The 12,388-nt window shown below is 43.3% G+C and overlaps 1 protein-coding gene across 3 annotated transcripts in view; it reads left to right on the forward strand.

The window, feature by feature from the left end:
- The first annotated feature begins 899 nt into the window (after nucleotides 1–899).
- C15H7orf50 (chromosome 15 C7orf50 homolog) overlaps nucleotides 900–12,388 on the forward strand; it is a 101,472-nt gene continuing 89,983 nt past the window's right edge. The window contains exons 1-2 of one of the 3 annotated variants that reach the window (XM_065031519.1): nucleotides 900–1,033; nucleotides 3,148–3,292. In XM_065031519.1, coding sequence (XP_064887591.1) covers nucleotides 915–1,033; nucleotides 3,148–3,292 — 264 coding nt within the window. In that variant the 5' untranslated portion in view covers nucleotides 900–914. Of the gene's footprint in view, nucleotides 1,034–1,104; nucleotides 1,333–3,147; nucleotides 3,293–12,388 lie in introns of those variants that run through there. The other 2 variants (XM_065031525.1, XM_065031520.1) reach the window with 2 other exon arrangements.

A 12,388-nucleotide genomic window follows, 5' to 3' on the forward strand; every position in this document is an offset into this window, starting at 1 on the left:
AGTCTAATTTTATGCAGTCATCTGGTCCAACTTGTGATCTGACAGTATCTGTAATACTGTGTTTAACCACAGGATGTCACAACAGGATATGTAATAGAACAGTAAGTATTTTTAGGAAGTCTAAACACAGAAAATACGCTTTCCCTGTTCACACTGGAACAAAAGCTTGCATTGCAACTCTAATTTTAGATACCATTACCTACTGACTACCCTGTGTGCTCTAATGCCATAACTCAGCCCTAGCACGCTGCTACCGTACTAGGACTTTTATAATCTTTCCGTATAACATAGAATCAGCCACATGTTCCCCAAGGCTGCGGTGGGGTGGGAAGGCGTCTCCCGTGGAGCAGCAGGTGCTGCCCATGGCGTGAGGCCACGGACCAGAGCCGGGCAGCTCTGCCCAGCGCAGCAGTGACGGGGGTCAGGATCGGCACCTGCCATGTGGGGAAGAGGTGTGGGGGGGAACGGCAGAAGGGGTGACCCTGGTTTGGACAGAAGGCGGCAGAGGAGTGGAGGTTTTACCTCTCCCCAGCAGCGCAGATAATGGTGCATGGAGCTGTTGCCACCAGCGCCTGCCACCACAGCCACCATCTCCGTTGCTACGGGGGTCAACTCAATCATTTTGGTTGGAAGAGACCCTCAGGATCAATGAGTCCACCCATAACCTAGCTCTGTCACTAAACCATGTCCATAAGAACCTCGTCTAATCGCCTGTGTTGTTTGTAGTTTTATTTGTATTCTTGCCCGTAAAATACCCCTACGCGGGGGGCGGGGATACCGGCCGCTGCGGATCTCGGCGCAGATAGATGACGTCAAGCCTCCCGCAGAAGCCGGCCGAGCACTCAACACGTGTGTTCCAGGTGGGAGTTTCAACTCCGAGGATAGCTTTCCTATTGGCCACTCGGGGGATTGGCATGCCGAGGGCCAACCAGAAGCCTCCATCCTCTTCTTGTAGCCAATTAGAGGGAGGGGGCGGGCCGCGGCGCCAAGCGTGGGGCTCAGTTAAATGTGCAGCAGGAGGCGGGTCTGAGAGGTGCGTGTGGGTTGGGGCGCGGGGGGTTGCGTGTCCTGTGTCCCCCACCCCGTGGGGCGGCTGCGGGAGCTTGGGGGGTCTCCGGGAGGACTGGGGCGGCCCGGCCCCAGGCGCGGCGGTGGTGCCTGAGGGCGTCGCTTCCTTCCCCTTTCCCCCCCGCTGCAGCTTCGCTCTCCCGCCCCCGCAAAGGTGGGAGCCCGGTGCGAGGAGCCAGTGGGTAGCGCTGGGGACAGGGCAGGGACATCGCCTTACCCGTGAACGATGCATTGGTGGCGGGCTTGAGAGCGTCTTACTCAAATGTAAGAACTTTCTCGTCACGAAGTCTTAATAAAAGAAGTACTAGAGGGAGCACAGAGGAGGCGACGAAGCTGCTGAGGGGCTGGAGCACGAGTGTGATGGAGCGGCTGAGGGAGCTGGGGGTTCAGCTGGAGAACAGGAGCTGAGGGGAGAGCTGATCACTGTCTGAACTGCCTGAAAGGAGCCTGGAGCATGGAGGGGGTTGGTCTCTTCTCCCAAGTAACAAGTGGTAGGATGAGAGGAAATGGCTTCAAGTTGAACCAGGGGAGGTTTAGATTGGGTATTAGGAAAGATTTCTTAACAGAAAGGACTGTTGGGCATTGAACAGGCTGCCCAGGGCAGTGGTGGAGTCACCATCCCTGGAGGGGTTTAAAAGGCGTTTAGATGAGGTTCTTTTGGACGTGACTTAGTGTTGGAGTTGGGTTATGGTTGGACTCGATGATCCCGAGGGTCTCTCCCAACTGAAATGATTCTATGATTCTAAGCCCAGGGGTGCAGTGTCGGTGTCCCCAGGCAGGCGCTGGCTGAGGTGGCGCCTTTGGGCCTCAGGTCCCTGTAGCTCGTCAGGCGGCACAGGCCCCTCCTGTGCAGGTTTGGGTTTGGGTTTGGGTGCCAGTGCAGCTGGGGCGGTGGGTTGTTCGGTGCTTTAAAGGGACCTATAAGAAAGGTGGGGACAGACTTTTTAGCAGGGCCTGTTACAGCAGGATAAAGTGTGATGGTTTAAAACTAAAAATGGGGATTCAGGCCAGACATGAGGAAGAAGTTTTTTATGAGGGTGGTGAGAGCCTGGCCAGGTTGGCCAGAGAGGTGGTAGATGAACCATCCCTGGAGACATCCCAGGCCAGGCTGGACGGGGCTCTGAGCAACCTGAGCTGGTGAAGATGTCCCTGCTCATGGCAGGGGTGGCACTGGATGAGCTTTGAAGGTCCCTTCCACCCAAACTAGTCTACGACTCTTTTATCTTTCAGAGTGTGTTTCAAGCTAAGTATTTGTGATTGAGTCAGCTGTTGAGTTTGTGCCGTTACACAGAAAGTGACTGTGTTGGGGCCGCTTAAATCAGCTTTTCTCTCAGAGAAATAATAATGCAGTTACAACTAGACCTGCTTTCAGAACCAGGTTTTTGGCAACTCCTATTTGCCTTTACCCTTATCTCACTGTAAAGTGAAAGTTAAAACTTGTGAGGCATAGTTCTTTAAACATAGTTTTTCCATGTTAATATATATTAAAACAGTGAAACTTGCAGTTTAAACAGAAGTGCTGGTTAAAAACCTATCTGTTGAGTAATCAAGTAGGCTTTTTCATAGAATTGTAGAATGTCCTGAGTTGGAAGGAACCCACAAGGATCATCGAGTCCAACTCGTGTGAATGTGTGTATGCACACATATGTATATTAATGAGATGGCTAACAGTCACATTAATGTATTTTGAGAAGAGAGAGGTCTGATTGGTGTTATCTGAGGTAGAAAATCGATCAAACAGTTCAATGTGATGCATTATAACCTGCAGAAAGCACAGTGTCAGTTATGGGGGTGAATACCAGGTGGGTCAGTGAAACATTTTCAACAATAGGCATCAAGTTTTCTACAGGAGAATGACATTCTAGTTTTACAGTAGTTTAGCTATAATGTATTCCTAAAGGAAACATGATGAAAATTCTCCAAAATGCATCAAAATTCAGTGCAGGTGTATATTTCATATTTAAGTAGTCACGAATAATTCCTGTACCGGTGTAACTGTAGGATAACTCTGCCCACATATGAGGCAGACGTTTGATATAAAATAAGGTTCTAATTGCAGTTTGGTGGTTTCTGTTACAGAATAGTTCTGGTTAAAATGCCAAAAATGAACGTGGGAAAAAAAGAAAAGAAGGCAGAGAAAAGAAAAAAGCTGAAGCAACACGTGGCCCAAACGGGAGAGCTGGAATCGGACACGGAACCCAAGAAAAAGAAACAGAGTGTGCAGGTACGTCCTTCCAGTTTTGACTGGTTAATTCAGTAAAATGTGGATATGTTGTTACCTATGACATGACGGGTTTAGAGATTCAACACTGAACCTGAATGTGCTACCTGATTTGGTTGCAATGACTCCTTGGATGCGATATGCTGAGGGTGGAAGTTGAAAGAAGGTAAATTAAGCCAAATGTGGGTAAGATTGCAGCAGTCAAATTACATGATCTGTGTTTTGCATGCTTCTGTGAAAGACAGAGAATGAGAGAGCGAATGTGGGTGAAAGGCAAACCAAATGGCTTTAAGCAACTGTCATATGGCAATATCAGCATAGCTGAAGCCTTCATGTGATCCGGAGTGGTTGGAAAAACATGAATGATGTTTTCTTGGAGGTCCTCTTGATTTTTGGATGGGATGTCAAATGGCCAGAAGGTGTCAGCAGTCTCTTTGTGTTACTGACCATTTTCTGAATTGATTTTATGAGGATGAAATTGGCAATATTGAGATGTTATTGAAGTGGAAACTTGGAGCTGTATGTTTTTTGTGATGGAAATGATACATAAACAGGGTGATTCAGGTCAACTGTTGAGTGGTTACTGTGGAACGTGGATCAAACAAATATGAAGCGGTTTGATGCTGTCAAAGGGGAGAACAAAGGGCAAAGGTTTTGTCCTCAGGAATTCTTAAAACCTTTCTTATGTTTCCTGGTCTAACATGAAATGGGTGTGAAAGCTGCTTGTTACTCCATTTTTCATGAGAAACATAGCTCAATGGAGATCTTAAAATAAGACTTTAAGCTCATCGGCAAGAATATTTTTGGAGAATTGTCGCATGCATGAGTGTCTCTAGTTATTACCCTTAGAGTTGTTGAAGCATCGGTGTAAGAAAAGCCAAACTATTGGCAGAAGCTGTTCAGAGGTCTGTAAGTTCTGGCCATTTTGAACTCAGTATATGTGTTCCTAAGAAAATCAGACTGCGTCCTTGTCTATATCAGAGCATATCTATATCTGGTGTTTATAGCTCAATAAGAAGGAATGTTTCTCCTTCCCTTTGTAGGGTGTGTGTTATAGACTTCAGATTCACAGTCTTATAATTCAATTGGAGTGAAGATAATTTTTCCAGGATAAAACAGTGTGAAATTGAAATGTCAAAAGTGGCAAACATCCCAAGTGGGCTTCAAACCCCTGGCACGTGGGGCCTTTTTGGGTCAAGGGATAAGTCGTTAGAACCCCCAAATGAGTGTTTGTTGGCCATGCAAAGTGCAGGGCTGTGAAAGAGCAAGCAGTTATTAAATGGGAAGAAGAATCCTGCTGTAAGGGAACAGCATGAGGCACAGCAGTTCTTAGAGTTATAAAAATTGGTGTCAGTAGGTGGCTTAAACATGTATATAGTGTTAGTTTAAGGGAATACCATATAAGGTCTATGACAAGGCGTTTTTTGGCATCGGCTTTATAAACTATAACTGTTGATAGTAGGAAAGCGTAAGTTAGTAGGCCGCATTTCTTTTGTTTGGAACAGGCTGTCGAGCATGAAATACGTTAGGCAGGCCTTAAACCATTTTACTTCAGAAATGGTTAACGAGAGTTAGCTGTTGAGCAGTTTCTGGTGGTTACTCGGCGTGCGTACTCCCAGCCTTGTGTGAAATACTCAAGTCACAGTGGCAGTTCTGCTTTAAAATGCTTTTGCTCGCCAGCCCCTCGGCAGCATGGAAATGTAGTAGAAAACAAGGTAAAATGGGTTTGTGTGTACAGGAAGATCAGGAGGAACTTTGAGGCTGCGGTGATGTGCTCAGTTAGTCTGAGTGGTTCCAAACCCCGAATTTGGAACACAAATCAAGGCAGCCGCTGAGTGTGTTTATTCTGCAGCTTTACTCTAATTTCATTTCAGTTACTTTAAAATAAACTGGAACCTTGAGAGATCTACAGAAATTCCTGAATCACGACGCTGGATTCTGATGAGCTGTGATTCGCTTTTAGTACACTGACTGAATGAAGAAAAGGATTTTTTGGCATTCATAAACTAAGGATGGGTAGACTGGAGAGGATTCTCATACGTGATGGAAAGTATCAAACGATAGCTGTATATAACACATTGCTTTTGCGGGGAGAGAGGGTTCAGTGGTTCATTAAGCCACTTTACTTTCCTGTGATTTGCTTTTTTTCCTATTCTAGTACAGCAATTTTAGTCTCCAAGGTGGAAAATGTAAATCTCTAATTGATTTTGTTATAGAGCTGCAGGCAGGTTGGAGTGGGCCTTGACTGGATTTCATGTACATTGATCATTCCTTCTTGAAACTCGTTTCAAAAATTCTTACCAGCCCAAGACTAAAGCGTTTTTCCTTGACCTTTCAGAGTAATCTTGATGTTTTATTGATTTTCATCTACTCAGTTTCTCCTGTTTACACTAAATAGCAATGAGCAATTCAAGACCAATGTAAATGTTGTCGTGAATGGTCTGAGATCCACGTGGCTCTGAAGGACACATCTCCAGTGCAGCTGAGCAACGCAAGGTTTCAAACTTAATGCAGCCTCGTTTTTTTCCTGACAGATTTTCATAATATTACTGGTTTATTTAGCTACTTGGCAATAAACTCCATATTTTACACATTGATTTAATTTTTTTAATGCCTGCACATTAGGTTTACTTGTTTTTTAATGATTTTGCGGTTTGCTAACATAGCTGTATGTTAAACCTTCTGATCGTTCAAGTTTAGTCTTTTGAATTGTCGCATAACATGGGTGTAAAGAAGAGAGATTTAAACTGTGGTCTGAGGTGAAATCCTGGCTTCTTAACTAAGATCTTTCCAATGGACATTGTCTGAATCAAATTAACTTTGTCTCAGATCTCTGAAAAAAAGGATTTACAATATTGTTAACCCGTTATGTTGAAAGAACAGGAATGTTCGAAGTGCTTGTTTGCAGTTGCCTGTGTCTTGTTTCTGTCTCTGGATTTCTTCACCCTTCAGCATTTCGGCTGCCACGGAGCCGATGGACACAGCCCCGCAGGGAGGGAACAACATGTTGTTGTTGCTTTGTTTAGGAAGGTTGGTTGAGTGCTACCCAGAGTGACCTTACTGTATGAAAGGATCATTGAACCTTGTGATTTAAGCACAGATGTTGTTCCTCCAGCGCTGTTTTCAGAGCTGCAGGCTTCCTACAGAACAGTAAGAAATTCTTCTCGAGTTGCACATCTATTAGGCAAAACTCATCATCCATACAAAACAATATTGATTTCCTGTTCCTTCCCAGTTTAATCTTGTAAGTATTGTAACTTTAAGGAAAATTACAATGACTACGAGGCAGTCAATCTTTGTAAACCCAATTCCGTCGTTGGTGGTTAAAGGGTACTTTAGGTAAAGCTCATACGGTCAGTGGGTGTTTCCTTGTGTGTTCCTTGTGATCTTCAGCATTGCACATGGTCGGAGGAGGAGGAATCAATATTTTCCCCAAATAAAGGCAAAATCAGTGGGAAAGGAATTAAATTTTTGAGATTCCATACAGACAGTACAAACAATGGCAAATAAACAAGTGGCTCATGGTGTTTCTTTAATCGGGGCGCTGGTGTGCAGGTGCCCAAACAGTAAGATCTGTTTACTAAATGGAAAACGGCAAAATTAGTAGGGACAGGGTTTTGCTGTTCAGCTTTTTGGAGGTTATCATAAAGACCAATAAGGAGTTATTAAGCTAATACTACAGCAAACAAACCACAAAGAATGATTCTTTAAAATCCTTGTTTGCTTGTAGAGGTGGAAGATCCCATAAAATGATCTTTAAGCTATAGAGATAAAGGCTTTGGCACGAGTTTGGTGCAATGGCTGGCGATGCTGCTTTGATGGGATCTCTAACGCTGCCTCTAACCAGGTAACCAGGGCAGTAATTTGAACATTTAATCAGTGCAAACCAGACATTCATGCTACAAAACCTACCAAGCAGATACTGTAAAGCTATCATCAGAAAGTGTATTTATTATTTGACAAACCCACTCATTCATACCAAAGCCTTTTGTTGAAATAATGAGTTGTGGATGACTTGCAAACAAACTCAGTAATCCTTTATTGTTCCATATTTTTTATTTTAGATAAATGAGAAGCTTCTCTTGTAACCATCAAAATAACTTCTTTTGTGTTTTCCCATCCTAAAAAGATGCTGTGAAGTGACAACTTAGTGTGGTGTTGCTGGGCTTTCTGCCAGTTACCAGGCTACCAGTTTTAATGGTATATTATATACATTAAAAAAGCATGTTGGAAACTGCTTGCATTACAATTTCACTATCAACTCTTCCTGCATTTGTTTAGCTTTGCTTTACTAGCTTAACCCTCTGTGGTAGGCAGTAGTGATGTCTGTGGTTTGGTTAAGATGTCTGTTTGTTTGGTTAAGAAATGTGTAGAAAACCAACCTTGAAAACCAATATTGATAAAAAGGAAAATAGTTAATTTTTTTTAAGCGTAACCTCTGAAAATAAGAATCTTGTACTGGTCGTTTTGACCGTTTCTAAAATATCTCTGGCATCAAATAGTTTTGTCCATGTTACGAAGAGAAGGCAACACAATCCTCCATCCTCCTTCCATCCCTCCATCTCCCCCAACACCTTGACGTAAAGATACCTCAGCAGTTCGTGATTTTCTGGTGACAAAGGGAGGGCGATTGCTCTATCTTAGAATGGTAGTTAAATGTCAGTATGGATATCAGTGTGGTCTTTTTAGTCTGCTGGTAACTGTAGACCGGTCAGCCTCACCTCCATCCCTGGGAAGCTGATGGAACGACTTCTCCTTGGTGCCATCTCGAGTCATATCAAGGATAAGAGGGTCAAACTGGGCTCAGACTGGAACACAAGAGGTTCCACTTAAATTTGAGAAGCTTCTTCCTGGTGAGGGTGGCAGAGCCTGGCCCAGGCTGCCCAGGGGGTTGTGGAGTCTCCTTCTGTGCAGACATTCCAACCCGCCTGGACACCTTCCTGTGTAACCTCATCTGGGTGTTCCTGCTCCATGGGGGGATTGCACTGGATGAGCTTGCCAGGGCCCTTCAACCCCTGACATTTGGTGATTCTGTAGTTTTGGTCAGTCTGTAATTGCAATATCAGGCCTATTTCTCTTCGGGCCACCTTTCAGTTGAATGTTTATTCTTGTTTTATTTGTATTTTTTCTTTCTTGCATGAAGAGACAAGTTTGCTGGCCCCTTGGCTCCTGGTTGCCTCACTGCAGAATGGCCTTCTAATAGCTGAAAAAAAATTATGAAGCTATAAACCCATTTGGCATTTGACTTATTGTGTGAGATCTTACTTGGTTTGTCTGCTTTCTTATAACCTATGCAACAGTTTTCAAATTAGGAAAAAGCAAATAAAAAGAACACCCAACTGAAACATTAGTTTCTTGCTAACACTTTTTCATCAGAATATTGATAGTCTTTAAATTATTTTATTAAATCGACCATAAATTGATGTATTTTTAAAAAGAGGTAAATTTGATAGCGACACCACGTAGTGTTTATAGAGAATAGTAGGCCTTTTGTCAACAGGCATGTCTAAGAAGGTACAAACCAGTGCCTGAAATACGGATATGCATAGATTAGGCTGAATAATTTTACATTCCTTTGAAAATTATTTTTGTAATGGTAGGAATAGATTTCCCAGGAAACAGCATTCACAGCTGGGAAAACAGTTGCTACTTTGAAGATGGTTTTCCCAGGCGAAAGGCTCACGTCCCCAACTGTGTTTGCTATAAACAAGATGTGGTGTATTTCTTACTTTTATTTAGAGGAGTTGTGCATCCTTCGTTACATATTAACCAGCACATTTCATGCTAATTGCGGGTATTTGCCTTAATCTGTGTACACTCAAAGTTAATTCCTCGCTTTCACTGATATAACCAGGGTATTAAAGTGATGGTGAATTTGGTGGTGAAACACAACCGTCCTTTCGTTGCTATTAAGGGGGGAAATTCTTCTTTCTCTTCTTGGAACATGTACCTGATGTTTCCTCTTGACTCCGAGGTGAGACCTTGTTAGGTTTCCAGCAGAAGTCCTTGTTTCATGACTAAGCTGCAAATATCTCCACAAAATTAAGATTCAGCACAGGATTCCCACTCGTGGGCTGAATTTGTTGAGTAACAACCGCCTGTGAGCGGTTGTTGGAGGAAGGAGCAGAGGCCGAGGCCGCCTGACCGTGTGTCACCCAGCGCCAGCCCAAGGAGAACACTCTCTGCCGTCCTTTGTCAAGTATGAGCTTTTTCCAGTTCTACGTTAATGCCTCCTAATGCATCACGGAGAGAGGCATCATAAATAAAAATTGCTGGAAAAGGCCCAAATTACTGAACGTAGAGAATTTGGCACAAAACCTCAAAAGATGTGGAGCTTCCGTTAAAAAAATAATCAAGTCCCATAACGTGTTTGAATTCACAAACCGTGTTCCACTTGGCGAGAAGTTCAGTTGCAAGCTTGAAAGGATCAATGTTTGCTGCATTCTGATATAGGATAATGAGCAGAGAAATGGGCACTCGAAGGCATTTGTTCTTGAGAGGGCTTGTAACTTGGAAGTGTGTACAGCATAATAGATTAATGCAAGCCTGATTCTTGTGGATTTGTTACTTCCTTTTATTGCTCTTGGTACTATTTTGTTAATGTTAATTTGTTTTAAAAAAATCCAGGCTTGGATATTTAAAACATGTTTATTGTAAAAAGCAGTGGTTTTCCTGTCCTTGGCAGAACGCTCCTGCTTTTTAAACAACGTGAGACTCTAGTATAAGGATTTTCATAAAATACACATTATTGTGTGTTGATGGGATAGATTAGAAAACCAATAATCTGGAGCAGATAAGAGGATGGCTGCTTCCACACTATCAGTGAGAAACTAGAATTATTTCACCAGAACTTTCCTCCTCCAAAATACCTGTTGTGTTTAGATTAATACTGTGAACACACAAAAGATGAGTGTATATTTATGTATGTTAACTAATAAATTAAGGCATAGATAAAATGGCTCTTGAGTATTAGATCAAAGCCACACAGCTTAATAAAGTCTTGTAAAGCGCTTGTCTGTCACATCCGACAGGTGATTAGAACAGAAAATGAATCTTGTGACTTTGAGAAGCTGCCTGGAATAAGGAGGGTCCAGCATGAAGGTATTTGCCAGGGAAACCTCTTGCTTAAAGAACCGGAATCTGTCTTTGAATGCATTTGCCTGTTTCTAATTGAATCCCCCAAGAGTTCTGTAGGACATCAAACAGATCACCAACCAATGTTTTATTTAATTTCCCAGCATTATCTTAATAATCTGCATCTGTAAACCAGGCTTTTGCAAACAGAATATGTACACAAGGGAAGACAAAGCTCTGCTCCCACCGTCTTACAGTTTGAACCGGATCAGAACTGCTTGGACAATGTACTGAAGACTTAGAGCTGCATCGCTTAGAAAGGAGCAGAGACGTTATATCAAAGAGAACAGAAAATCTTAAAAGCTTGTATTTTCACCACATACTTAAAAATGGCCGTCCTATCCTACCTCTGCCTTATGTACTGAATCATAAATGGGAACTACTTGTATTTACCTAGCTGTAAAATAACTAAGTCATTACAGAACTGCTATAGTGAACTAGAACACAAAGTTCATTGAAGTTGTTCATGGCTGTTGTGGACTCATAGTGGACTTTGGAGCCTCCATGGACCTCATTGGCTGGTTCTTTTTTCTTCTAGCTGCCTTTAGAATAGGCAAGTTTCTCCTATTTCATTATAAAAGTCCCATCTTTCATGGCTATTCTTACACCTAAGTCTGTAGCTCTGATTTTTCTTGAGGTGTTTTTAACAAACTTGTGGGTTTTTTGTTTGCTTTCATGGCAAGCTTACTGTGTTTCATTTAGAACATTGTCTTCTTTACAAAGCTAAACTGAGGGAGTGCGGTCTGGATGACCGGGCAGTGAGGTGGACTGGGAACTGGCCGAAGGGAAGAAGCCAGAGAGTTGTGGTCAATGGGGCAGAGTCCAGTTGAGGCCTGTAGTGAGGGTGGCAGAGCCTGGCCCAGGCTGCCCAGGGGGTTGTGGAGTCTCCTTCTGTGCAGACATTCCAACCCGCCTGGACACCTTCCTGTGTAACCTCATCTGGGTGTTCCTGCTCCATGGGGTATTGCACTGGATGAGCTTGCCAGGTCCCTCCAACCCCTGACACTCTGGGATTTGTCTAGATTAAGTCCTGGTCTAGCCTGGACTTCTAATAGGAGTGGTTGACTGTCCTGATCCTATAGGTCTTGTAACAAAACCCTCTGTCCAAGACCCAAAAGGTCTCGCTGAGTACCTGTGAGTCAAGAACCGCACAAATGGAGGTGGGGACAGGGATCCTCACGGACCCCTGGTGCTGGGCTGATTCTGGGGATCAGTGGCTGTTCAGCAGCAGCTCTGCCAGCAACTTTGTGCCTCAACAGGGACATTCACCACCAGGCAGCTTGACATTAGAGTAAGAAAATACCCTGTCACATTTCTCACTGTTCCAAGAGTATTAAGCTTTTAATATCAGAAGTAATTCTTCTGACTTTATGTATTTGAAAGCCAAGCGAGTTTGTCAATGATGTTCCCGCACGCGTCACTATCTGTATCCTGTCTTGCTACTCAGTGATCAGATGGATGTTTGGGATATTGTCACATCATTTAAGTGAGTTCTTGCCTTGCTTTCTCTCTCAATTTGCTGGGTGTGCTTAGCTCCTAAGTACTGGAACACAAGAGTTAGAAGGTTTCTGTAGTCAGGTAGAGGCTGTTTCTCTTCTGTAGTTGTGAAGGGAGGGAGAATGAAAGGAAGAAAATCTTATTTGCTGTTATGCTGCTGTCAAGTGAGTTGGGACTGGTAAGCGGAGTTGCTGCTTTGGAAAGGCTTACTCCGCTGCATCAAATACTTATTTAGAGTAGGTATATTTAAAAGTTACGGTTTCACTTTTTGGCAGTGAGTAGTTCGGTAGCTTGTTAGTTCAGAACTTGAAAACTTCTGTCTATAACTGCAGCAGACTGTTTGAACAACTTCAGAAAGCAGGTTAGAAACTTGGACACGGTTTCATCACCAGGGTCGAACAACTTCAGGAGCCATTGTAAACAGGTGACTTTGTGGAACACGGAAGATCATTAAATTTTATAGTGGAA

The sequence above is a fragment of the Columba livia genome, chromosome 15 (genome assembly GCF_036013475.1).
Source record: "Columba livia isolate bColLiv1 breed racing homer chromosome 15, bColLiv1.pat.W.v2, whole genome shotgun sequence".
NCBI lineage: Eukaryota > Metazoa > Chordata > Aves > Columbiformes > Columbidae > Columba > Columba livia.